General features: G+C 42.1%; 1 protein-coding gene and 1 long non-coding RNA gene across 4 annotated transcripts; both read left to right on the top strand.

The window, feature by feature from the left end:
* The first annotated feature begins 919 nt into the window (after positions 1-919).
* YWHAZ (tyrosine 3-monooxygenase/tryptophan 5-monooxygenase activation protein zeta) lies at positions 920-27,059 on the top strand. 3 transcript variants are annotated; one of them, XM_065054125.1, is made up of 6 exons: positions 920-1,108; positions 3,449-3,752; positions 19,053-19,176; positions 22,834-22,997; positions 23,089-23,184; positions 26,005-27,059. In XM_065054125.1, the coding sequence occupies exons 2-6, from the start codon at positions 3,459-3,461 to the stop codon at positions 26,062-26,064; spliced, it is 738 nt and encodes a 245-aa protein (XP_064910197.1). In that variant the 5' UTR covers positions 920-1,108; positions 3,449-3,458; the 3' UTR covers positions 26,065-27,059. The 3 variants fall into 3 exon arrangements, with proteins under 3 accessions (XP_064910197.1, XP_064910198.1, XP_064910196.1); XM_065054126.1 differs by lacking the exon at positions 920-1,108 and adding an exon at positions 2,072-2,311; XM_065054124.1 differs by lacking the exon at positions 920-1,108 and adding an exon at positions 2,778-2,856.
* On the top strand, positions 3,759-17,649 carry LOC135578678 (uncharacterized). Its single transcript, XR_010470686.1, has 2 exons — positions 3,759-13,002; positions 14,354-17,649. It is a non-coding gene; the product is annotated as an uncharacterized LOC135578678 (long non-coding RNA).
* Positions 27,060-27,362: the final 303 nt, after the last annotated feature.

The raw sequence follows: 27,362 nt of genomic DNA, 5'->3' as shown, positions 1-27,362 counted from the left end.
AACGTTTCTGCGGTGCTGTCCAAAATGCCCGCGTGCCTTTCCAAGGGGAAGGTTTGCGTTTGCAGAGCCCAGCTGGGGGCCCACACTGCAGCCCTCATGCAGGGTCTCTCCAGGCCCTGCTGCTGCTCCCCAAGACCCTGCCCGGGCTCCCGGGCCACCCTCTGCTGGGCCTTCCCAACCCACAACCTCCTTCCCGCCCCGCTCCAGGCTCAGGTTCCCGGCACACGGCTCCATGCCGCACACAGCACCGCAGCGGGACGGACCCCGTCCCTTCTGCACCCGGAGCTCACCCGCCGGCCCGACCCCGCCACACGTGCCCCACGGTGCGGGCCTGACGCGGGGGCAGGGAGGGGCGCTCACGCTCGGCAAGGGGGGCAATTGGAAGAACTCGGCGCCCGTGGAAAGCACAAAGCCGGGCAAGGTCGCGGGGGTGTGTGGTGAAAGGGGGCGGGGGTAACGCACACACGCAACCCACGGCCGCGTTGGGCGCTGCCGCCCCCATTCCGCGATTTCGCGCGGCGCCCGGTGCTGCGGGCCGGGCACAGCTCCGCACCGCCGGGCTCCTCAGAGCGGCGAGGGCAAGGGAGGGGACGCCGACTCCTCGCCGGGCGGCGGCCGGAACGGGCCGGGCGAGGCGCCTGGCGGGCAGTCAGCGGCCGGCGCTGAGAGGTGGGGCGCCGCCTCGCCCCGCCCCGCCCCGCCTCGCCTCCCCCGGCCCGGCCGGGCCCCGCCGCCGCCCCGCGCCCCGGACACCCCCCGCTGGGCTCCGCAGTCGGGGGCTGAGCGCGGGCAGGGGCGCGCGCCCGCCCGCCGGTTCTGGGCGTGTCCCGCAGGCCCGCGCGCCGCCGGCGCCCGCGGCGGTTGGCGAGGCCTCCACCCTGTGGCGCGCCGGGGGAGGCGCGGGCTCGCGCTCGCGCCCTCGCCGTTGCCATGGCCCCGTTTGACGTCACAGGCGGTGCGCTGCCCGTGCGCTGCGGCGCGGTGATTGGCGGAGACGCCGTGTGTGGCGCTGGGAGAGAGGCTGCAGCGCAGCGAGCCGCGACACAGGCACAGTCCGCGCCGGCCGCCCGCCCCGAGACACCCGCCGCCGCGCTCCCGCCGCGCACAGGTAACGGGGCCCGCCGCGCCGGGCGGCCGCACGGCGGCCCTGCCCCCGCCCCCTGGGGCATGCGGGGGGCCGAGCGGGGCGGCCGGCAGGCTGCGCGGAGCCCTCCCTAACCCCGCGCCAGGGCCTCGGCGGCAGGGCGGCTCCGCGAGGAGGCAGCGGGAGCAGCCTGTCCCGCGGGGGGCCGCTGCGGGGGGCGGCGGGGGCCGCGCAGGTGAGGCCGCGGCAGCCCCTCCCCGCCGGCGAGGAGGGGGCGAGGGAGGGGAAGCGCCGGCGGGGGCGGCAGGTGAGGGCCCCGCCCGTGGCGCGGCGGGTGGGGGCGACCCTGTGGGCGCGACCCTGTGGGCGCGTGAGCGGGGGTGGGGGCGCCGCCTCCGCCGGGCGGGGCGGAAGCGCGGGGCGCGGGCGGGCGCCGCTGGGTGTGGTCTCCCGCCGGGAGTGCTGCCCGGGCGCGGAAGAGCCGCAGCGGCCGTCCGTCCGTCCGTCGGTCGGGCTCGCTTCCCTGCCCTCCGCCCGTTCCCCGACCCGGCAGAGGGCTCCAGGCGGTGGCGGCTCCCCCTGGGTCAGCGCGGGGCTCCTCCTCCGCCGCCCCCTCTTCCCCCCTGCCCGCCGGGGCTGCGCCCGCGGGCTTCCCCTCGATCCGTCCGGCTGCCGGGGCGGGGACGCGGCATCCTTCGCCGCCACCCCCGGCGCTGGGCGGAGGTGAGCGGGATTAACGCGCGCTAAAGTGGGCTGGGCTCTGGCGCCGATCCGCCATGACAAAGGCGGCCGGCGAGGCGCTCGGTGTCCCCGCGGCGGGCGGATGCGGCGGCCGCATCGCGGGGAGGGGCAGCGGGAGGGGCGGCCCGGAGCGTGCCTCTCGCCCCGGGGGGCTGCGCCGCCCGCTCCTCCCCGCGCCGCTCCATTTTCTTGTGTCACTCGCCTGCGGCGCCGCCGCGCCCAGCTCGCGGCCGGCGGGAGCGATGGTGCCGCGGCAGCCTGCGGGCGGCCCGGGCGGCTGGGTCTGAGGTCGGTGTTTTGACCACGCTCGTCCTGGTCACAGCGGGCGGTAAATAACCGTAGCCAAAACCTTGCCTTAAAATGGCTTCTTAACCCGTTGTTCACGGTGGAGTCAACTTTTCAACGCCCGTTTGCAAACACCGTGGAACAGCCGCTGAGTTTGTGCCCCGCTGTTGGGGTAGGAGCTACTCAAACTTTCCCTTTCAGGTGACTGGAATGTTGAAACGTGCTTAATTTATTCTGAAATGGAAGATGGTGCTGCTATCTTTTGTGGTAACTTCATGTAATATCACAGAAAGGTTCATGGTTAAAGGTTAAGATGCTGGATTGTTGGGTATGGAACATACAGAAATACATGAAGCATATATGGCCAAAATCGATTCTTCCTTTAATAGTCTAGTCAAACTTTAAAGGCTGGTGTATCCCGAAGCACGTTGCCAGGGTCTCAGAATGATCAAGACACATAAGGATGAAGGAGGAATATTCTTTCCTGATGTACTAAAAAAATAAAAAAAAAAAAACTGTTATCTCTGTTCAGCAGAGCTTGGGTTTTTTTTAAGTATTGCTAAGATGTAGGTTATGAAGCATCTCAGCCACGTTGTACTATCTGAAATACTGATGTTGAAGTAATATTTTCAAATAGTAATATTTCCTTTTGTCTCTGAAAGAAGAGCCTCTCAGGCTGAGAAGCAGTACCTTGCTCCGAACGTCTACTGTATCCAGGCTTGGGAAAAGAAGTTAATGTTGTTAAAGTGTGTATACCTTGAAATGTAGATATTTGGTGGCTTATGACTTTGTAACATCCAGTGTGAGATTTGATTTGCAGATCCGTATGCCAAGTTCTTCTGCATGTAGCTAAGACTCTGTTAAGGCACCAAGAGTTATCTGGTACTGTTTGTCTAGCCTTTATTTGGTATGTTCCAGTAAGAACTTACTATTGGTTATTCTTTTTGACAATTTCGTTATATTGATAATTGGATGCAGTTGATGCTGCAGCTTGAATGTAGCATTATGAGAGAGTGATGGCAAAGAATTAGGATCGCTTATGTGCATAAGATAGGAATGATTTGCTTTCAGTTAACTTTAGATGCTTTTGTTTGCATTTATTGAAAAAATAACATACTTTTTTTTTAAAGTTAACAATTTTTCAGGAGGAAGGAGTGACTTTAAGTCTTTGATCCACATATCCATGTGTTAAAGCATTGTATGCCTAGTGTTCTGGATTTCAATTGTACCTCTTACAGTTCCAGATTACTTAAAGAATGGTTGCTGTTTATGAAGTTAAAATGAAGTTAAAATCCTTGATCAATGTCTGAATAATGCTTCACTATTTTTCCTCTTTAGAAATATCAGCATGGATAAAAATGAGCTGGTGCAGAAGGCCAAACTGGCTGAGCAGGCTGAAAGATATGATGACATGGCAAGTTGCATGAAGTCTGTGACTGAGCAAGGAGCTGAGTTGTCCAACGAAGAGAGGAATCTTCTCTCTGTTGCCTATAAAAATGTTGTAGGAGCCCGTAGGTCATCTTGGAGAGTCGTCTCAAGTATTGAACAAAAGACGGAAGGCGCTGAGAAAAAGCAGCAGATGGCTCGAGAATACAGAGAGAAAATTGAGACTGAGCTAAGAGACATCTGCAATGATGTGCTGGTGAGAAATAATGAAACTGTTGGTCGGTTTTTACTTAGAGTTGGAGGGTAAATGGTGCTGGGCCCTCTGGGACTACTTCTAGTCTGTCAGTGAAGCTGTGGTCTCCTGTGCTGTTTCTGAAGGACGAGGTTTAAAAAAAGTCTGACTTCTCTTTCCTTCTAATGTTTTCATTATTTATATAGAAATCGTCATAGTTATGAATGCTAGTGAATTTGGGGACATGTTGAAACATTATTGCATATAAACTAATAGGTATGAAAAGTGAACATATTTCTTTGAGACTGAACTAAATGTAGGTTTAGTTTGGGGTTTTCTCCTCTGCCCTACCCCATCGCTGCAGTATTTGTACCCCAGATCACTTTGATTTCTGCAACTTTAATATGCTGTTCTAGTTGTAAGAGGTAGTTCTTACTCTACGGAAATTGTGCCCCTCCCTGGGTAAGATGATGTAATGTTAGTTATGACTCAGCCATGCAGAAAATTGTCTGCAGGAAGAGGTAGTAGAAGTGCTATGATACCCTCTTAAAGTTAAAATTTTTAGTAGCAGACTAAAAGGATGTTCAAGTTATGTTTTCTGTGGCTTGAAGTTACGTTAAAATGTGCGAGTGCCAGGCAACAACCCTGTATTTTCACTAGGAGACTGGTTTATGAAATGCGAACCGCTTCCAAATGCTTATTCCAGACTGTCAGGATTTTTTTCAATTGCATATGCCTGTGGTGCTTCAGTAAGCACATGGTTAAACAGGTGTCCAGTCCTGTGACCACTTGTGAGATAGGTGTTATGTCAGCAATAGAATTGTCCACTGGACTGTGAACCCTGCTGGTGTGTCATCCCGTATCTACCTGGAGCTAAGTATGTATTTGAAGATCTGATGTCAAATTAAAATTAAGATTAGTGAGTAACAAATTTTGCTTGCTGTGTAAGATACCTAAATGACAAGGGTGATGATTGCATCTAGAAGACTGGTTCTCCAAGGGTGTGTAAAAGTCGGCATGGATAACTCTGAGTCTTGGCTTCTAGCTTAGGCTGGCTTCCGTGATTCTTGTAACACACCCAGTTTCGTATGTTTTGTTATTTTTTTGTAAGGGTAACTCTTAAACTTCCACTATGAAAATGAAAATGCCAAACTTACACATAGGCAAGTGATTTTCTAGTTCTTGTGTTGTTAAGGGGTGGCTCATCTATTTAAGCCAGGGATATACAGATCCAAATCTGGCATTCTAATTTCTTGTTATTTCTTTTTTAAAATTAATTTATTTAATGAAAAAGTTCTTGGTGTGGATGCTTTTAGCTCAGAGTGATCTGAAATGCTTTTGTAAGCTACATTTTGGTTTAAGAAATCATTTTAATTAAGTAATTTGGCTTAGAAACTCCCTTTTAGAAGAACTTAATGTTTGTATTTTTTTTTTAATGGAAGCCAGATTGAGTTGAAGCTAGCTTTTCTTTATTTTTATTTAGCATTCACAATAAAAAAAATCCCAGCTTTTGAGTGTGCTGCAGCAGCTAAATTATCTGGTGGGGGGGGTGCATACAGGTGGAGAATCTTGTTAATTCATCCTAATCTCAAAATGTAGTTGAATTTCTCTTTGTATTTAATAAGAGATACATGCATTATTAAAACAAATTCTTATTTCGAGGTATTACTAATTTTGGGCAGCTAACATCTTACTAATCTTTAGTGCTGACAGTCCATCTTTTTCTGTTAGATTTAGAAAAAAATGCTGTCTAGAAAAAACAATGCCTTAGGCAGTGATTAGCAGTAATAAAACTATTTTTTTAGACTTAGATTTAAAAAGAAAAAGAAACCTTTTTTTTTAAATTCATGGGATATGATTTTAAAATGCTTTCAAGCAGTAGACACTACATTTGACATTTCTAATTGCATGGAAGAATTAGATTTATATTTTAAAACACATTCTTGTTTCTTTGTTGGAATATTCTGTTCACATACGTTCCTACTTACCTAGAAAGATGACTGACCATATTGCTTTATTTGGCATTGACTTTGCCTTAACAGAGAAGAAAGAATTATGGTAATATTTAGTTGTGTTTTTATGAACAGGAGTCTGCACAAGGCTACACGCAAGCATAGAACTAGTGTGGTGGGTTTTTTTCTGAAGATCCTCTCTCATTTTTGTACAGCACAATAGAGTCTGTAACTATTCACAGACGTAAGAAACAAGGCTAACCAAATTTTGACTGATGTGAAGGATGCCATTAATAAGACCTGAAGTGTTAACAAATTTTCAAAGCTTTCGGTCACAAGTCTTATCTATTACAGTACAAAAGCAGCTCAGAAACTTTCGTATCTTTTATTAAGACTGTGAATCTGTTGGGGCTGTTGTTGTATCATCAATTGCTTGCTAGGTTCTTAAGTAATATTTAATACCCTGGGGTGTTATATCACAGCTGAGCGTGGAAGTGATTGGTGTCCTAACTTAGTGTTGAAGGGAGGACACCAATTAAGAGAATGTGACTAGCAGAGTGTGGCCAAAGCTGGCTCCTCTGCACCTTCTCACACTCTTTCCTCATTTGTTGGAATTGAATTACTAGTGGGTGGGAAGAAATAGCTCTTCTAATCCAATACACTAAATAGTGCTGGGTTCTGTTCCCAGTGCTTCCACAGACTTACGGAGTGAGTAAGAGCAATTAATGCTGGACTCTTTTCTTGCTGCATAACTACTAGACTCAGTGATAAAGATTTTAGGGGTTATGTGGGTCAGGTCCAACTATTTATTTTTGTCCTTCACACTGACCTTGCAGCAGGAAAAGCCAGCATCTGCATCCTTGCCACTTCCTAAATCTTCCCGGACTTGAACCTGAAGTGAAGTACCTTTCCAACTCTGCAAGCCGCTGAACTTGTGCTCTTGTTTGCTGCAGCCTTAGTGCTGCTGTACGAATGATAGACACCTAAAGTCTCTTGGTCCAGCACTGATTCTGTCAGATATACACTGGAGTATATTCAGGTGTATTATAATTTGGAGTTGGTCTGGTAGTGCTGATAAACTGCAAGTAATTGTGGCACACTGTGCATAGTACAAGTTCCTTGCACTGTAACAATAAACACCGAATTTCCAAATTGTTAAAGAATAATTTAGCGTGTGTTGGGAAGGAAGTCCATTGCCATACTTGAGCACTTTAAATATACTTGAGTATGATAGAAAGTTTCCAGCCTCAGAAATTTCATATTGATACAGGAAATTAAGCTTTTTGTTAAGTACTTTACCTCATGTTAGCTAAGTGTACTTCACAGCCTGTTTCACTTTCTGTAGTAGAATAGAGGGTCTGTCTAAACCTTAGCATAACGATCTTCTATTTATCATTTCCATAATAAAAATTGTTATTAGTCTAACAGGTGTGGATTTTCTTCAGAATGCTTTTTGCAGTTAATGGGAAACAGTTGTAGCTGAAGTGGTTCAAGTTAAATCTGTAGTAAGATGAATTTTTCAGCTAACAAGGATTCTGAAGTACAGAGAAGAATGTACGGAGAGGTCTTTGAATAGCTACCATCTGATACTGCTTCCATGTTAGAAGTTCTCAGGAGCTTTAAACTACTAGTAGCTTTCAGGCAGTTTCTGACACAAGCTAAATGTGAACTAATCATTTAAAACATGACTGGCTATCTTCAGTATGAATGTAATTCTAGAGAGTTCCACTTTCTTCCCTAGGCTGCACATGCAGCAGTAGTTCCCGGTGTGTCTTCTGAAGTGTGCGCTGTGTGACAGTTGCCATGTTCTTTCCCATGCTCAGTCTGGGAAATGTCTCTTCCTCTTCCAAGTTCCCCCACAGCCATACCTTACATAAATCTTTTTGCTTAAAATGCCCAAATGCTCGGTTTCAATGTGTGTGTTTGTTTGTTTTGTGGGTTGGTTGTTTTTGGTGTTGTTTTGTTTTTTCCTTTTGGTTGTTCCCTGTAAGATTTAGAGAGCTTCCCAAAACCTTTGCTCCCTTTCAGCATTCTGGAGTTCCTGTTGCACATGGGTGGTACACAGCAGTTTGTACCTGCTCCCTCCCTGGCAGAAAAGGTTCATCACCCTCTCAGCAAGATTGTTCGTGTTCTTTTCCAGGTTGTTATTTCTTCCAGATGTGCTCAGATACGTAAAATGGTACTGCTTGTGTGCTTATACTGTTTAGATTTTTTTGTACTTGTTATGGATGCTTCACTTTTTAGAAGTGGTAATTGCTGTGAGAAGGTGAAATTAAATCTCAACTAAGTGACTTTATTTTGTGTTTCTTTCATATGTATGTTGTTTGGGGGGAGTAGGAGAGGTTCAGTAACCTGTCATGGGGCTGCAGTTCACTGGGAGATAAGGGAGTGCCATTCCATTTAGAATGCATCTAAATGGCTTTTTAAAGAATATACCACAGAATTAATGCCTATTGCTGTCATAGTCAAATTACTGAGAGACTATTTTCTAGTTGCCTGCGAACATCTAACAGGTTACTATATTAACATCTATAAAACCTGTTTCTGCACTAATTCTTAATGACAGCATTAGGAAACATAGTCCTCTCAGCTAACCTATAGGGTGGTGCTAACAAGCAGATGAGTAGATTGCTTAGGAGCCCCTGGTGACTGAGCATACCATACAACCTTCTGTGCTATGGAAACATCTGATACTAACATAAAATTCCATGTTTTTATGGAAAATTGCTGCGTTTAGCTCTGTGATGCCTTCATGCTTGCTTAATTTTTTAATTAATCCTTTAATTGCTTCCCTGGTTGTAGCTACACACCTTCAGAGTTTGGGGTTTTTTTGACTGTTGGGGTTTTAGTTTGTTATTGTTTTCATTTGGGTTTTTGTGCAGTTAAAGCACTAGAGCAATTTGCTTTCTTTTTTTAAACAAACGGTCTTTTTTTTTAACTGTTGAAAAACTGTTGGATCTTGGAGAATTAAAACATCATTCATGGATCAGTTCAAATATGAGATAACTTGTGTTGGTGTTCATGTATTCTACAGTGTTTGCATGATTGTTTGTAAATTCATGAAACTTTAGCTCATGTTTAAAAGGATTTTCGATTCCAGCATATAGAATTGGTTTATCAGTGGTTGGGCTGCATGAGCCAAAGGTGAGTTGGTACTTATTAATCTTAGCAAGAAGTATATCCATAATGTTGACGTGTGGTCAATGCATCTATTTATCATAAAATCAGCTGAGATGCTCTGCATAAATGCAAAAAAAAAAATTTAAACACGCATTTAGCTCTACTTAAATTAGCTGTGCATACATGTATACACACATATACATGTGCCTATATCTTCTTGCATTTATTGGAAGTAGAATAAGTCTTTGCTATAACCAATAGTCTGTATTAATTTCATTTGGCCTTAATGTTTAATAATTGGTTTTGATTTATAAAAGAAAGTACGTAGTATTTATTCTGTTCAAAAGCATCCGAGTAACAATTGGCTGTATTTGACAGCAGCCTTCAGCGTTCCAGTACCTTACTGCTGTTACACAGTTTTAAGCAGCAAAATAAAATAAATCAATTTGGTCACCTGTGACAGACACTCTTCTTCCGTGCTGTTGAAGCAGCAAGGATTTCATTGCATGTACTTGTAATTCTGCGAAGCTGCTAACTGTGTGTATTTCACTGGTTGGTTACTTGGAAGGCTGATAGTAGAAACGCTGCCCTGTTAAGATACCAACTTTTACTGTGCCTGTGAAAGCTGTAAGTGGTAGAAATATAAAATTCACAACGTGAGCAGAGTTAGTGCATTGTCCCTGTACATCTGTATAAGCAGATGCTACACTCTCTGGTTTAATCTGGAAGCTTCTGTCTTGTTACCATGCACTTGACACAAGTAAACATTTCTGAAACAGGTTCTCAAACGCTTAACTTGTTCTTCACTGCAGGCAGATGCTCCGAACCTGAAGCTGATTCTCCTTTCAGGTGGTAGTTGACTACCGTTTTGAAATGGTTTGAGAAAGCTTGTGCTATTAAAGTTGGTTGAAAAGCATTAAGATTGTGATTATTTCTTAAACTTTTTACTGAATATCAGTGCTTGTGTAGTTGCTTATTTTTCTTGAAATCTGAGAGAAGATTGGTGATGCCTCTTCTAATGAGAAGTAGTAAGAATAAGTCATGCTGCTGCTGAGATGAATGGTAAATTCTTAATTTTTTTTAATCAGATTTAATGGAGCTCAAATGGGGTAGGAGGCAGTTGTGGGTTGTACTGGTGGTGATTTTTTCTCTGGATGTTGTTACCCTTTGTGATTATGCAGGTAACAAAACATTTAACAATGGGAATCTGATCTCTAACTGATGGTATTCTCCTAGTGCAGAGTAGGCTTACATGGCTAAAATGGCTTTTTTGCTAATAAAGTGCTTTTATTAACACTGTATGTTATAACAAACCTCTGGTAGATACATAGTCTGGTTTAGGAGGTTTCAGATCTGCTCAGAGTGCAAGCTGCTAAAGATAAATGTTTCCTACTTCGTTTCTTATCAAGGATAAAAAGTGTGATATGTTTATGGGGTTTTTTAGTAGTGTTTCTTCAGAGACCAAAACTGTGGAGTCTTAAAACAGCTAGAACGTGTTCTCGTGCAGAGTACGGCCACAGTGTTTATTGCTTAGACCTCCCTGTCTGGCAGAAATTCTCATCCAACTTTATTGGTTTCAATTTTGTGTTATCTCAAGTTTCTTAGAAGATGTTCTGTTTCTTGAAAGAGTAACGATTGATGCATTTGGCACCATTCTATTTTGCTGCCAGTCCCCCAATATTCACAAAATAAATTAATGAGGTGGTTAAAAAAGAAGTGAAAATTGTGTATTGGCTTCTCCTCAGAGAAGACTGATTTGTGTATTAATGTCTATAGCAATGCCTCAACAAATTAGATACTTTATTCCTAATTATTTTTCTATTAAATGTCTTATTGGATGTTGCCTTTCGTATGAGTTTTCTCAGAGTTGGTTACTGACCTGGAGAGGTATTTTTCCTTATGCGTCAGAATTCAGTTCCTTCACTGTCATGTGCCGTTAAGCATGCTGTGTTAAAAACCTTGTAATTATTGGCATGAATGACTCGGAGTCTTTTGAAGGGTGACCTCATCGCAGTCTACAACTTCCTCACGGGAGGGGCAGCAGATGGAGAGATGCCCATCACCTCTCTGGTGACCAGTGATAGGACACGGGGAAATGGGATGAAGCTGCTTAAGGGAGGGGAAGTTCAGGTTGGACGCTGGCGAAAGGTTCTTCAGTGAGAGGGTGGTCAGTTGCTGAAAAAGGCTCCCCAGGGAAGCGATGACAGCACCAAAGCTGTCAGAGTTCAAGGAACGTCCAGACAACGCTCTTAGTCATATAGGTTAGTTTTAGGTAGTGCTGCAGGGAGCAAGGAGTTGGACTTGATGATCCTTATGGTTCACTTCCAACATGAGGTACCTATGATTCTACAGATAGTTTCAAATAATATATCCTAATATTAAGCACATCGCTTCCCTTGCCATGTATACTAATTGGAAAGTGAAGTGGTAGAAGGAACAAGGTAGTGAAGTGCACAGTAGTCCAAGTTGGGGAGGGCAGGTCTGCAAGGAGAGCTATGTGTATGTCTGCAAAAGTGTGGAATGAGAGATGTTCCTCCCCATTGCCTCGCTTCCCATCCTTTTCTTTTTATGTGGACACGTAGTGTGTCAGGCTGCACATGCCATATCTTCCCTCTAAGCACCCTGTAGGTATTTTGGTGCATACACCTGCTGAGTTATTTCTGTCCCCCAGCATATGTGTCAGCATGGAGATGGTTTTTCTGGGTGTTATACTTACTTCTCCCATGTTTTTCTCTTTCTGCCCATATGTGAATGCTGCTTTTGTTCTCTAAAGAAACATGTTTAGACTGTTCTAGTAGTATGCTTTTTAATAAGCTAAAATTTATTGCCATTTTTTCTGTTATGCAGGATTCCTTTTTCTGCATTAGTCCATTAGTTCTTTTTTTCAGTTACCCTCTCATTACTCAGGCCTCGTTTCCTTTACTTTTTCCCTTTCTAGATCTTCACCAGAATGACTGCAGCAAAGCTGCTAACCCAAGTGTCCCTTCCCCTTCCCTTGGTATTCCTGCATGTCACATCTCCCACTTGGCATGAGATTCACAATCACATTCCTCCCTGCCCCCTGAAGGTCCTTTGTCCCAAATTCTGAATTCCTCCCTTGCTCTGGTTCTTTGTTCTCACCTCATCTTTTCCAGCCAGCCTTCTCACCTTTATCAAACTTGTGCTGCTGTTTGTGTGGGCAGCAAATTTGATGGGAAGAGAGAATAACTGGTACTGAGAAGAGGCAGCAGGCTTGTTTCCTTCTTCAGGAGATATTTTACTGTAAACGTCTCCAGTGCCACAGCAGCCACTAGTGTTTGACACATTTTCTTGTATTCCTGTTCAAGTGAGCAAATGAGTAGATCGAAATCTGTAGTTAACTGTAAACACAGGCTTTGCTTTTGGCTGGAGTAGGAGGCTGACAGCAGAACAGTCCTTGGGTTTCCCTCCAAGAGGGTTGGAGGTCACCCATGAGGCAGCAGTTGCAGAGCCCCGGCCTGGGCTCTGGGTAGAGCTATAATCAGAAGCAGTGTAGTGAGCCTGTCTCATAAAAGCCTGCGTTTGGGAAGGGATTGTCTAAAAAATATTCTTAAAAATACTAATACATGTCATTTTCCTCCAATAATTCAGGTAGACGTGTGTAAATAAAATATCTGCTGGCCACAAATGATTTGTATAAACCCCTTGTAGTGTGGGTGCCAATCTGCAGCGCAGCTACTTGCACGTATTGTTTTGTAGCCCAATTACTGTTCCAAACTGTGGCACTGAGGCAGAAAACACATGCAGTGAAAATCACACGCTAGCTTTTTATGGGAACGATGGGTGTCTTGAGCTTGTCTGACACAAGGGGCCTACTTTAATAACTTTGTCATCAAAATAAAGTCTGTAAAATAATAGCTTAACAACAGTGTGCTACAGTTACCATGCTGGTTGGTTAGCAAGTTCCACTTGAAACTAGGTATGTGTAGCTCTTCCCACAAAGCTTGCACCTGCAAACGCTGCTCTGAATCAGTATTTTTAATGTCTACCTAAGTACAGCTGCTACTGAATATGTGTAATTTGTTTCAAATACTCACGCTCGGCTGCACAGGTAGTCAGAAAGCAGCAAACCAGCATTGTAACAGCAGTCTGGGTAGGTCTGTGTCTCCTGCCACTAAGGAAGCGTTGTTGCCCTGGGATCATTGGAACACAAGGGGAGCTTGGTATTCTCTGGGTTGCAGCTGGTAAGTATATCTTGATGCATCTGGAAAGCAGAATTTTAAGATGCAATAAGCTGTAATTTTATTGCTTGTTCTAATACAGTGCTTCAGCTGGATGTTCCTTAGTATCCATCACATCTTTCTTCTTTTTTTTTTTTCCCTCCTCCCCTGCTCACCTTCTTCCTTTGTAGTGAATAGAGTACATAGCTACCTGGATGGTGTGAAACTGCAGTGGGGGCTTGGAAATGGTACTGAAACTCTTCAAATAATCTGAAGTTATCTGATAATCTTCTAAAAGAAATTCAGACTTGCGTACCAGTGCTTTTATAAGCTAAACTTTTTTTAATGAAACAAAAAATAGGTTTAAGACAAAAGTAACACTTTCTCATATGCAGGTAGTTGGGTATCTCCAGCTTCTTCTCCATGCTGTATTGTGGGTATTATGGTTATGTTGGTGTAAGGGGGAGTTTGGACAAGTGTGTGTGCAATGTGCATGAGAAGCCTGTTGTGGTTTCTCTGAATGTAGTAACCTTCATCAGGCTCAGGAAGTCCCTAGGCATTGATAGAGGCCAATAGAAGCATGTTATGTGCTTGCTTTCATTATGTATATTTCTAATGGCATCCTCTGTGAGCAGTGTTGGGGTAAGTTAGTAGACAGAAGGGTCCTGTCAGCCAGTACAGTCATCCTGCTTCTGTAATGTCTTGGAGAAGGATAGTGATATGTTGCTTACATCACAGAAATATTAGGCCATTGTCAGTTAGTGTGAAATGTCAAAGAAACAGGCTTTCAGGATGAGCTTAAAGACACTATGTTTATTTCGTATCTTCCATGAATTTATAAAACAGAGAGGTCTTCCTTGTCTTCTTCATCCCTGTGCCATATACTACAGGTGGATGACAAGTGAATTAAAGTTCAGTTAAAACTCCTGTGTAATTTATCTTCAAAACTAGAAGTAATGTCATAACTGTGTCAGGTGGCTTTCGATACTGCATGAACATAAAAGGCCTGCCTCGTTAGCTCTGAGCAAAACTGATACTGTTTAAATTAGCTGCTGTTTATCAGTCTGTTCTTTTGGATTTTTGCCATTCTGCAGCTTAGTTCTTTTGCTTGAGAGCAATATCTTTTTGTTTTTCCAATAGTTATAGTGTATTTACTTAATGATGTATCTTAATAATTAATTTTTGGTATTTAAAAACAGAGTTCCTTCTTCTCAGTGCTTTAATTATGTATTACATGCTCATTTACAACTACATTTTCCTAGAATGTCATTATTTTATTCTTATGACTTGCTTGTCAGGAGGGAAATGTCTTAAATAGAAAATTGAACTGTTGATGCAATCCTCAAGTGCATTAATAATTATATGAAATTCCCAGGTAATAACGTGTGCTGAGACCAAGCCTTTGATAAAGAGAAATACGCACAAAACTGGTAGCAACAAGGCAAAGCTGAGGTATTGGTTTTGATGTTCTTTATGATGAATTTGGGAATAGTCTTCTCACCCACACAAGTCATGTGCCAAAGCACATGATTTTAAGACCAGAGTAGTTTTAGGCTTCAAGTGTCAGGAAAGGACCATTCAAGTCTGTATGGGTTGGCTTCTTGTATTCAACTGAAGTTCTCACCACAACTTGACAAACTGAAACATTTCTACTTGCAGTAAGAAGCAGGCAGACTTCTTGTAGAGGGTTGGGTGTTGTGTTTTCTTACACACAATTACTACTTTTTATGTTTCCTTAACACTCTTGAATCTGACAACTCTTTACCTTTCAGACTTTATCTTGCAAAGCTGCAGGAACAAATCTGTAGGGTCTTTCATCAAAACAGGCTCAAAAGATGTGCTTAATGTTGCCATCTGTTGACTGTGTCCTGCTCTGGCAAAGAACACTTTTAAGAATGAAGAAAGTGAATCTCCCATCAGGCTAATGTTTTAAAAACAGGATTGAAGTTGCTAATAGTATAATAAAGTGTGCATGTAGCCTCGGTTAAATCTTTAAAGACATTTAAATAAATACTAGTGCATACTTGCTGAGGGTGGGGGAACGTGCCAGATTTATGAGATTTGTTATCTCTGGTATGTGTGAGCATAGCTGACATCTTCTGAGTGTGAATGTGCTGTCTTTCCCAGTCCAGAGAACCAGAAAGCTGTTAACTTAGTCATAATCACCATTGCAGATGTGAAGTGTTGAAGCCTGATCTTTTAACAGCCAGTGTACTGGTAAGAGTTGATATTTAGTACAGGCATCTTTGTGTTTTAAAAAGGTAGTAGTTTTCCATTAAGTCTTTCTAGAAAGACTGTATAAGACTTTGCTATGAGAAGTATTAGAAGCACTTGTACAAGCTGTTACAGGTTTTGGCTGAAAAGTGCTATAAGATGCTGCTGCATCTGCCTAATTGACTACAGTGCTGTGGTTTGTTTCACAGCACTTAAGAGTCTTGCTGTCAAATTAAAAGCTCTGACAGTTACAGCTGAGTAGTTGTGGGGCTTGGAGGGCTGGGAGCGGTGGTTTGATTTTGTATGATAAGCTATTTCTACCACATTCTGATCGAGGCACTGTAATTAACTGCCCATGGAGTTGTAGTTAGTGCATATTAGTATATGTAAAAAATGGAAAATGGATGGGGATTTAGCACAATAGGAGAAATGTCATGAATGAGCATGAAGGTGTAACATGCCATGTAGCTATAAATTCATGTGCTATATGGACTTCAGTTGTCAGGGTGTTGTGTGCATTGCAGTGATGTGGATCACCTAACAAACTTAGTAATTACAGATCAGCTTACTGCTCCAGTCTTGGGCTAGCTGTTAGCACACAAGTGGCCCGTGTGGTGATCAGCTCTATACTGGTAAACATTGTCACATTAACTGATAAAAGAGAAAAAGGTTATGCATATATTGATGGTACTATCAAAACAGTTCTTGTTTCTGTTTCTTCTGCTTCGGACAAACAGAACCCATCAGTAGGACTTAAATGTCAAGATATTCTTCCTTGTGGAAAAATTGTATCCTCCAGAGAAGCCTTGCAGCTAAAACTATTTGCAAACAAAAAAGATAAACAGTATTCCCCATAAGCAGATGTGTTAGCAGATGAAGTGTGAGATTGGTCATGACTTTTGTTACGCCTAACATTTTATGTTGTCTTCTGGAATTGAATTCTAAAAGGTCAGTAGTCTGTATGGATTTCTGTAGACACAGCGCCTCTGTGCAAGTAGCAGCTTTCACAGCCGTTCTCTAGGATAAATCAGTGTACTCTGAATCTTCAGGCTGACTTTAAAGGAGTGTTTTGTGTTTACTTATGCCAGTAAAAGAAAATATATCCTGAAATAAAAAGACTGGTACAAACAGGAGAAACCGAATATATAGTGCTAGATAAATAATCAGGGAGAGATCTCCATTCAGTAATTTTACATGCTAGCTTTTAAATGTTAATCTGCTTTCAAGTTTTGTTGTTTCTGTTTATGAAGTATTTGACATAAACAAAATTCTCCCAAAGAAATGTGGCCTACCAGTCCTGCGAGTTGTTTATGTAGAACAGTGTCTTTCATCCAGATATGAGCAAGCTACCAGTGCAGTCTCAGAGCCAGAGCTGCTTTGCAGAGGCTATATTCTGTGAATAGCTGTTGAGGGGGATTTTCTTAGTTTGTCAGTCTTCTAGATTCAACATGGGTTTAAAACTTTTTTCAGTAGTGACCTAAGTGAAGTTTAAGTCTGGTAGTGTGGTTGCTGCTATGGGAGTGAGCAGAGCTGTACTTTTTAATCAAACAACCTTGTATGCAGATGATGAATAATTTCTTTCTCTAGAATCCCTGACAGTATTTTGGTCTGACCAGTTAATGAAGGGTAGAGAAGGAGGGCAACTCCCCATAGTGCAGACTGACAGACCTGACTTAATTGCAGTCCTCCAGAGAAGCGCTAATAAGGAGCCTTATTCTCAGTAGCTGGGAACCTTGAGTTGTCTTTGAAGTCAGGGTTTCTTGGCACTGATGAATGGCACCTGTGAATCTTGAAGTTCTCTGACGGCGAGAGCAGAACGTGTAAGTAGTTCCAGGGAGCTGAAGCGTGTCAGCCGTGTACCTCATGGCCTTGTACTGTGTTCCAGCTGTGCTGGGGCAGAGGGGGCTCCCAGCCCTTCTCATCACATCGTGGTGTGCCACCCAGAAGGGTGCCCTTGGCACCAGGTGGCTCAGCAGCCCATTAGACTGGCTCCTTCAAAATACTTGTCCTGCCCACTTGGCTTGTGTTGTGCTTTCTCTGTTACCAAAGGATTGTCTCTGCTGTTATTCATGTGATGGGAAGCAAGTACATGCAGTATTTATTTTGTCTCCCTGCTTTGTTATAATATGAAGCTATATACCAACCCCAACAATACTGGAATACTTGTTGTTAAAGATCATTGAATAAATACCTTCCATTTTGTTGAAAGCAATGAAGAAAGTCCACTAATGGGTTTTTATCTCATTGGAGCATAGGCATAGCTGAACCTTGCCTGATTTTGGTTTCCGTTAGACAGACTTTTTCATTACCTGAGCTGCTGAGATAGAAATGAGAAAGCTGCCATAATAGGTCATTTTGTTTTGAAAGGTTGTACATGGTTGAGGCTACCAAGCTCAATATTCCTGATTTATATAAAGCAATTAGCAATACATAAAAAAAAAAAAAAAAAAATAAAAACACAACCAAATTTGTTCACTCTGTGTTCTTTCTGTGAATTACAAACAGTTTTCTGTAGTTTTGTGTCAGTTGGCCTGTTAAGCAGGGTGGGTACCATGGGTACCTGTGTCACACTGCGTTGGTTACAACCTGCGATATTGAGGGTGTGCCCATCCTGGGAGTATGTCGTGCAAGATACTCACTGAACCTGCCTGATGCTGTCTAGAGGAAAGTCCTGTAAAGCAGCCACCATTCTGGGGGGTTAAAACTGAATTAGATTGTCCATTTATGTGATGTCATTGGAAATATGAGCTAAAAACAGGGAGGCAAAAGTGAAATGTCAGTTGTCTAATTTATAGGAGAAAAAAAAGACACCCAAAAATTCTTGCTAAAAACTTCTTTAAAAAATACAGCCTTAGCAAAGCATAGGTAACAGCTTCTGATTTAATTTTGAGTATTCAGGAGCACTTCTGCACTTTTTCTGGCTTTTAAATAACTGGCTTTTCTTTCAAAGTCTGACTTTAAGCATTCAATATCAAGAATTTTGACAAGCTTGTACCTTAATTTGGCTAAATGTGTTGGAGCTGGTGATTTTTTTTTTTTTTTTCCTTTTTTCTTTTCAGCATAATAGAACTCTTGCTAAATTACATTGCTGCCTCAGCTGGGAACTTGCTATGTTAATTTAATAAGCAGGTAGAATAATCTAAAAAAAACTAGTCTTAAGTGGCAGCCCACAGGGAGGATTTGGTGGAGTGGCTCCAGAGAGCCACCTTTGCTTTGGAAGGTGGAGAACACCTGTTAGGGCAGCACATCAACTCAAATGGATGATCCTTGTCAGGGCTGCGCAGCTGACAGTCCGATGTCAGCTGTCTGGAAATGCGAGAATCCAGGTTCACCTTGCAATTTCTTGCCAGTGATGCCAACACAGTGTTCCAGTTAACGAGAACTAGGTTAATGAGGCTTATTAATTGCCTGTGTATGTAAGATATTTGGGTCCCTGATTTGGCAGCTCATACTTCAAATCCTTTTGTTATCTTCTGTGACTGCAGACTGCCTTCCATTGTACACCGTCTGCCCAGACTCTTTGGATTACCTTGTTTTTGTTGGGGTGCTGTGTGATGGCTTGTAGAAACCTTTCCTTTGGCCATGCAAGACTCATTGCTAAATTACACAGCCTTCTCCCATAGACACATAGCATGTAGCATTCTTTTTTGTACCTAGGCTTTTAATCCAAAATACGTTCTCCTTAGCTGAATCTGCTATGACAAGAAATAAAAAAAAAGTCAAAAAAAGAAAGGACCAAAATAGACAAAAAGTAAAGCTGTCTTGACTTTGAAACAGATTGTGCTGTAACTGATGTGTTGGTTCAGTGTGCTGTAAAAGTGTGTATATTCAAAACACTATGTTCTTTGTTTCTCTTTTAGTCTCTTTTGGAAAAGTTCTTGATCCCTAATGCTTCGCAAGCAGAAAGTAAAGTTTTCTATTTGAAAATGAAAGGAGACTACTACCGTTACTTGGCTGAAGTTGCTGCTGGAGATGACAAGAAAGGTATTGTATGTTGGCTGGTGGGTAAATATTGTCAAATTAGATAGCTTTTGGTGGGGCAGCGACACAGTTTTAGAATAATTGATTTGGATGTACATTTACTTGGTAATAGGCTTCCTGTTTTTTGGAGAAAAATCATAGGTCGTTTGCTTTCAGATGAGTTACGAAAGTTTCCGCGTACCATTTGAAGCAGAGAACAGATGTTCAGTCTTGAAATCTTGAAATCACCTCCAAGTTATGCATGTATGCGTATGGTTTATCACTGAAGTACAGGTTTGTGCATCTTCTGCCTGGCTGAGTATTGGGTTTTTACCTCTTTGTAAGCAGACAGTCTTGTAGCTTTTTGAAGTCTCACTGATGTTAGTTATCCTGCGTTTCTACAGAATACATAAAGTCTGCTTAGGTTGAGTGAGTAAAGATACTAGAAACCACCTGGAGATGAAAAGTCCTTAGAAAACTAACCTTACTGTTAAGAAAGGTTTCTTCCACAACCATGGTAGTTTAATGTCCAAATAGTTTTTGTATCCTTGAGTTTCGTGTATCTTCATGTAAGCAGCTTGTCATAATTGCCGGTAAATTGCCTTCACCTAATTTAGTTAGAAAAGTTAATATAAGACACTTAATGTATTACGTGGCTTAACTACTGCAGTTGAAGAGACACCCTAACATCTTGCTGACTCCACGCAGAGTCACTTAATCCAGAACGATACATGATGTTTAGACACAGCTCATTGCAAACAGGGCTAAGCTGTTTCCTGGAGCCAGTTTAGGACCGGCAGCAGTGTGCCCTGAAGAGCAGCATGCTTTGGCACAGAGCCCAGCCTGGGACCTTCTGCCAGCCCTGAGCTGTTCTTGCGGGATCTGTTCAGTCTGCAGGAATATGGGGTGCTTGGGAGTGTGCAGGCAATTGGAATGTATGGACTTGGGACCGGGGGGATTGCTGGGGAACTGTTCTGCTGTGCAGCTGATGCCTGGTAGCGCTCTGCACTTCTGTAGGGCTCACTGGGTTCTGGGTGGTGCCCCTGCGGCCTTGTGCTGCTCTCAAGTTCATGAGCTCTCCTGGTGTGATACAGACAGATTTCTGTGCAGCTTCACAGAAACTGGGTTGAGTTAGTGTAGAGGCAAAACAGACTTGGAATTTGAAGGGGATAGATGTGTCTGCTTTAGCTTTGTGGCTTATGTGTTATATCCACATTACATAGGGTACCCCAGTTTCCCCAGTATGCCAGGTAATAAGGAGTTGCATAACAGTAGTAAGACTTGGTATAATAAGGCTCAATTTGACTTCAGGTGCTTCACTGTGGGAAAACTCTCCCATTCTTGGGGACTACAGAACTGCATGTGAAGTGTATTTGTAATCTCTATTCACATGCATAGAAAGTACAACATTGAGTCCCTAAGTTTCTTTTTTTCTGTTGAGGATTAAGTTGCAGGCTCTAAAATTAGACTGTGAAAATCTTTGTTTAAAGTGGTTTGGAAGTTCATTTTTATTTAACCCAGTCTCCTGGCTGAGCAGTTTTTAGTAGGTTTCCAGATGAAGAACTTTTTGCAAGTCCGTCTAGCTCATAGTTGCCATGGCTCCTAACCTTAATTTTTTATTTCACCCCCCAAGTGTTTAATCTCACAGGCTTTTCCTACCCGCTGTCTGTCACCTTGAAGAAGAGCAGTTAATAATTATTGTTTAGAAAAAAAAAAGCAATTTAGTTGGACGGCATTCTTTGAGCCTTTTGCAGTAAATACAGCAACAATATAAAGCTCCCAACTCTAGGAATTGGACTTTTTATCTTCATAAACCAGATTGCTGTAAGAAAACCCCAGTCAATAAAATAAACAATCTAGCAGACAGGAATGTCAAGCAGGTACCTCACCCTAGTATTTTAGCCTTGAACTTGGGAACTGTACAACACTTTCTAAAGAAATCAAGGTTAAAAATCTTGCAACTTTTTTTATACTGGGTGACTGACTTAAAAATTAACAGAATACATCAAATTTTGCACTAAGTTCCCCAAATCACTGCTCAAAAGGTAACTATGTTTTCTCAAATAAGGAGGAAAAAATACGGCCTTTTTTGGTTTATTTCTGTTAAAGAAAAGTGATTAAAAATAAAATGCTCAGCTTCATTCCTTGAGGTTACTTGTTTTTCATGCTGCTTGTTTCTCTTTCATGAGCAACACCTTTTTCTAAGGCTTCTCCATAATAAGAAGAGTAAAACACATCTCACTATTTCTGAATTTTAACTTGGAGTAAACCTGGTTCTTCCCAACTGTAATGTACCAACTTCTGGTGACTTTCAAGGTATTATGGCAGGTGTCTGACTTTCTGAAGCACTCCATTGTTATCTGTGAGTGTGGGGAGGACAAAGTGTTGAATAATTGTGCAATGAGTGTCTTCCCTCTTCCATGTTGAAGAAGAATATATCGCTTTAATTTTTGCGCATACATAAAAGTAAACAAATAGAGATTGCATAGACATCCTGAGTATTGGTATTCAGTTACTCTCAGACTTTGAGTACTTAAATACGGACGTATTTTTGAGTCCTTAGCCTAAAATTCCTTTATTCTCGAGTTCATGTGACTGGCACTGTTGCAGAGATCATGCTGTATGCATTTCTGATTTGATCCAGAAATGTTAGGATTGGAATCCTTTTGCGTCTGAATCGAATGACTTCCTGCCCACCTTTTTCTCAGACGCTATGAGCAGTCTTGGGGAGCGCGGGAACAAGGGTCCCTTTGTGCTGGGTGTCCAGCGTGGCTCCTGCCGCCACCGCGGGCACAGTCCGGCTTGTGTTGGGCTGTGACCTCTGACTTGCGCGGGCAGAGTCTGCTCTTTGGTTCAAGTGTGTTTGGTGAAAATTGAAACTGTTGAGCTTTTCAGTCTTTGCGTACATAATATAGGTTTGATTTTTTTTTTTTTTTAATTTTTCTGCTGAGTGTTTAAAACTTTACAATTGGACCTATTAACAGAACCGTGAAAGATTAACAATTAGCCTCCTTTTCTAGAGATTCATCTTTTCCCCCTTACTTGAAAGTTTATAGGTAATATGACTTTAGGTAAAAATGCTTTCCATATCTGCATTGGAAATGGAACTGTGTTGGAAGCTTTTAAAAATATGTATTTAATTAGGGCTGAGGTACACTATGCTATCTTTGCCAAGCAATTTGAATGGAAATTCATAGATGACTGGTACTGAAAGGTTTCACCATGAATAGGCAAAGGTCATCTGTGTTTTATGTGACCAAAATGTGGGTCACTGAATACTTTGCAGGGTTTAAAGACATTGAAGATGTGGTACTGCGTCAAACCTGTGTGTAGTTAAAACTTCAGTTTTGTACCTTTTCATGTAGGTGGTAGGGTTTATGCTCCTTAAGTGCTACAGAAGTGCTGCAAACATTTGTAAATACAAGTAGTCAGTGTGACAGGGAGAAACTCAAACCTGTGACTCGGTCAATGACAACCTCCTTTTTTAGTAATTTTAAAATGTAATTTACTAAAGTCTTCATAAAATATCAACTTGTTAGGCAAAGTGCTTATTCACAGGCGTTCACTCTTAACATACCATGTTCATGGAAGTGTGAACACAGTCCTGATTCTATGTCTGAATACAGGATGTGAATTACTTACTTGTTGTGGGTTTTGTGTGTGTTTGTTTTTTCCCCAAAGGGATAGTGGAGCAATCACAACAAGCATATCAAGAAGCTTTTGAAATCAGTAAAAAGGAGATGCAGCCAACACATCCTATCAGATTAGGTCTGGCTCTAAACTTCTCTGTGTTTTATTATGAGATTCTCAACTCCCCGGAGAAAGCCTGTTCCCTTGCAAAAACGGTAAGTCTAAGGGGGGGGGAAATTCCATTTGAACTGTTTGCATAACCTTTTGTCACATGGCCAATGGAGTTGTTTGTTTTTATAACACTAGGCTTTTGATGAAGCAATTGCTGAACTTGATACATTAAGTGAAGAGTCATACAAAGACAGCACGCTAATAATGCAGTTACTGAGGGACAACTTGACAGTGAGTATCATTGAAGTCTGTGCATTGTTGGTAACGGGATTGGTCTTTGTGGCACTCGGAGCTGCCCTGTTTGTTCTTAGCTGTGGAGCTGGGTCTGTCATGTACTTGCAGATGAGTTTACAGTACATCATGTTCTAGGCTACATCTTTTCCTACTGCCTAGTCTTTCTTGTCTGCATGCTTATTAACATGATCTTCTGACAGATGACAAATTGACCAAATTTTTCATGTTGTTTTAATTCAAGGAATTTATCCTGTTTAAGTGACAGAGTTTGTACTGTGACTAGCAAAGCTATTATCTTTTGTCAAACAACACTTGATAATAGAGTCACGTTTGCCTGTTCAAAACTTACATCAAATTTCATGTAGCTGCGTGATTGCGTGTGCAAGGAATAGATCCTGCATGAAAACTACAAAGCTAGCAAATCCAGTTAAGGACCTGTTTGGGGGGTTTTGTTTGGTTTTAGTTTTGGTAAAGCTGAAACTGGAGTTTGTGCTGGCCGGGCTATTTCCTTGGCAGTCATCAAACAACCGTTTTAATTATTTTTTTTTTTTCCTTGGACTCATAGCTGTCTGTGGAGTAAGTTATAGATCAAGATTGTATTGCTCCATCACAGTAATCAAAATCTTCATCTTGCGGGGGGTGGTTAACCTACTTTGAACTTTAAAAATGGGAATGATAAACATCCGAAGCAAACGTGCAGTACTGTAATTAATGGCATAGTTCACTCTGTGGTCTTCCTTGGGAGACAGGATTGGTGCAAGCGAGATCTGAAAAAAAAGCACCCCTTGTTTGTGTTCTGTGCATCTGATATCAGAGACCTTTACAAAATTACTAGACTTCTTTTAACATAACTAAAAGTTGTATAGTTCCATTAAATTGGAGTTGCCGCATTTTCTGTGCTTGTTTCTAGCGCTTTATCTCCCTGTTCCTTGGAACCTTTTCCACTAGAACGCTGCTGAAAGAACTACTTCTGATTGTTCCAGCTGTTGCTTACAAAACAAATGGAAATATTTCTCAACCTCCATAATGGAGACAGATACAGGGTTGGCATTGCTCTCAGTGTCTGTTTTACTGTCCCCTTGAGAGAGATTGCTCAAGGCTTGTCCTCTGAATGAGTGGCATTGAAATAGAGAATAGAAGCTGACTTTAATTGCTGGCTTCCCAGTAACAGTAATGTGAAGCTTGTCATAGCAGTTGGAAAGCAAATTGTTTCATACAAGAGCAAAAGTTGGACTGAGCTACAACTGTGTGTGAATTATGGTAGCAGGCCTGATAATTATCGTGAGCTTTGCATTACAAGGGAGAAGCTGTAGGCAGCTGCAGGGTGATTCTGTAGTGTTGGATGGATGATAGGTCTTGCCTTGAATGCTTAGCAGGACCTGTCCATTGTTTCCTAAAAAAAAAAGGCAACCCTTCCCCTTAGGGTTTTTCTTTCCCTGCAGATTCGTTAAACTATGCTCTCAATTGGTAATCTTCCTTTCATACCAGTCAGACCCTATTTATGTAATGAGTAAAGGTATATCTGTGGATACTCTAGAGATGAGGATTTGGGATAGAAGCCTTTGATAAAATTCCCATAAAACTGTTCCTACTAACTTTCCCTTATAAGAATAGCACTGAAATTGAGAAAAATGTAGCGTTATAATAATGTAGTATAGAATGTAGCGCAGGAGCTAGAAATGGATGCAAATGCTGTTGTCTCCAGTAAACTAACTTGTTGCTTATTGCCTTTAGCAAGGAACACTTAGTACAGATATCATGTGTGCGAGAACAAGGTCTTGTGCAAGTATCTATTGTTCTGTATTCCTGGAAAGGATAAAATGTTTCTGGTTATAGACTTTTTTTTTTAAAGCATCTTGTGTGGACTTAGCGGCAGATAGAGAATTAGTTGTTTTTAGGTTTTACCACCTTATGCTACAGAGCGTGAAGGGTTCAGTTAATGCTGCTATAACTCCATGAAGCAAGAGATTACAAGTCATTCTGGCTGGTTAATAGTTTGGGAGCAGCCAGCATGACAAAATACTGGGCTCACAAAATTTCTTTGCACTGGGTTTTGCTCTGGAACTGATGCTTAGTTTCCTTAGTTGGTATTTAATCTTGATATATAGCTTCTTATTTTTTTTTTTATGGAGCTGAAAATGAGGTTTTGTGCATACCGCATGTTTAGCCTGCTGTTCTTCCCTCTTTGCCCTGCCCTCCAAGTCTGGAAGCTCTGTGATCCAAAAGTTGCTCAAGCAGGGCACAATTGAGTAGAGGCAAGGGATAGAGATTTTAGTGGAATGGTTTTGGCTTAAAAAAAAACCACCACCTTCAATATGCCTGTTCTGAAGAAAAGGCAGCATTCACTGTAATGTTAGATACGGAGAGAAACCTTTACTGAAGCTCTTCCTTCAAAAGGACACATATGCTCACTTGAGAAGGTACAAATCCACAGGAAACCAAGTATTTATAGTTCACGATTCTCATGTAATCTGTTCTGTAGGTCTGATTCTGCTTGTAATTATATTTTAGTGAGCCTTGTGGATATGAGACTTTGGTTTTGGTTGTTCTTGAACTTCCTTGTTAAATGCAGTGTAGGGTTGGGTCACCTAAGACTAGGTTTCCAGTTTTGTCATGTGTAGAAGTAATAGAAGTTCACTTTTTCTGCTTTCCTGCGAAGAGAAAATATATTAACGCTAATATGTGCTTTTTTCCATGGTGGTTTGTATGACCTCTTGCAAAATTATTATTTAGGAAGTAGGCTTTCTATCTAATAACTCCTTATTAGCCATAAATGTTAATAGCTTGCATGTTTTTTCTTTTTCCTTTCCCAAACAGTTGTGGACATCAGATACCCAAGGAGATGAAGCTGAAGCAGGAGAAGGAGGGGAGAATTAACCAGCCTTCCAACTTCCGTCTGCCTCATTCTGAAATTACACAGTAGACCATTTGTCATCCATGCTGTCCCACAAATAGTTTTTGTTTACGATTTGACAGGTTTATGTTACTTCTATTTGGATTTCTATATTTCCCATGTGGTTTTGTTTAATATTAGGGGAATAGAGCCAGTTAACATTTGGGGAACTTATCTGTTTTCATCCGAGGTGGCCAATGTAGGGTTGTGACATTTTTATACGAGTTTTACATGTTTGGCATAGTACTTTTGGTACATTGTGGCTTCCCACAAGGCCAGTGTTAAAACAGCTTTCTATGTCAAGCAAAGGCGACTGCTTGCATATTGGTCTGTGACGATGGAAAAAAGGGATAATCAGTTGCAGCCACAGGTGTAGTTAGTGTGAATATTCAGGCTGGGAATAAACTGATGTCCCATAGATATCGCATGTCAAGTCAACATGTGAAATCTGTGGAGCAGACTGATCAAGTGTACATCTTTGATTGCAGCTGAAGTGTTCCTTAAGGCAGTTTGATTACCCAGTCAGCTTTCTCTAGAGAAGGACAGAGAAACGGTTCACATTCCATTATTTGTAAAGTTACCTGCTGTTGCTTTCATTATTTTTGCTACACATTTTATTTGTATTTAAATGGTTTAAGCAACCTAAGAACAAATGTACAAGTAAAGATGCAGTAAAAAATGAATTGCTTGATATCCATAATGACACTGTATATCGAGCACAGCAGTAAAACAAAAACCCATGTATTTAACTTTTTTAGGTTTTTTGCTTTTGTGATTTTTTTTTTTTTTTTTTTTTTTGATACTTGCCTAACATGCATGTGCTGTAAAAATAGTTAACAGGGAAATAACTTGAGATGATGGCTAGCTTTGTTTAATGTCTTACGAAATTTTCATGAACAATCCAAGCATAACTGTTCAGAACATGTGTATTAAGTTGATGTAAGTGGAATAAAAGTTTTATGAATGGACTTTTCAACTACCTTTGGTGTAGATTTCATGTGATCTGTCTTCTCACACCTTTTAGAGTAATAGCAGTGTTATACACAAATTCCATATGAAAGTATTTTTATTATGGAAGATCTTAATACGCATTTAGGCATTTAGTTAATTTCAGGGAAGTCAGGATTTAATACTTCATGTCTGATTTTAAGATTGCTCTAATGAATTAATTTGCAACTTTCAGATGCCTACAGCTTCCTGACTGTCTGGCTGGTACTCTGTAGCCGCTCTAACAGACATATGGTCCCCAGACTTAATGTGAAAGGCACACAAAGCTCTTTAA

The sequence above is a fragment of the Columba livia genome, chromosome 2 (assembly GCF_036013475.1).
Source record: "Columba livia isolate bColLiv1 breed racing homer chromosome 2, bColLiv1.pat.W.v2, whole genome shotgun sequence".
In the NCBI taxonomy this organism is placed as follows: domain Eukaryota; kingdom Metazoa; phylum Chordata; class Aves; order Columbiformes; family Columbidae; genus Columba; species Columba livia.
The sequence above is the reverse complement of the archived record's forward strand: the minus strand, read 5'-3'. Positions and strand labels throughout refer to the sequence as shown.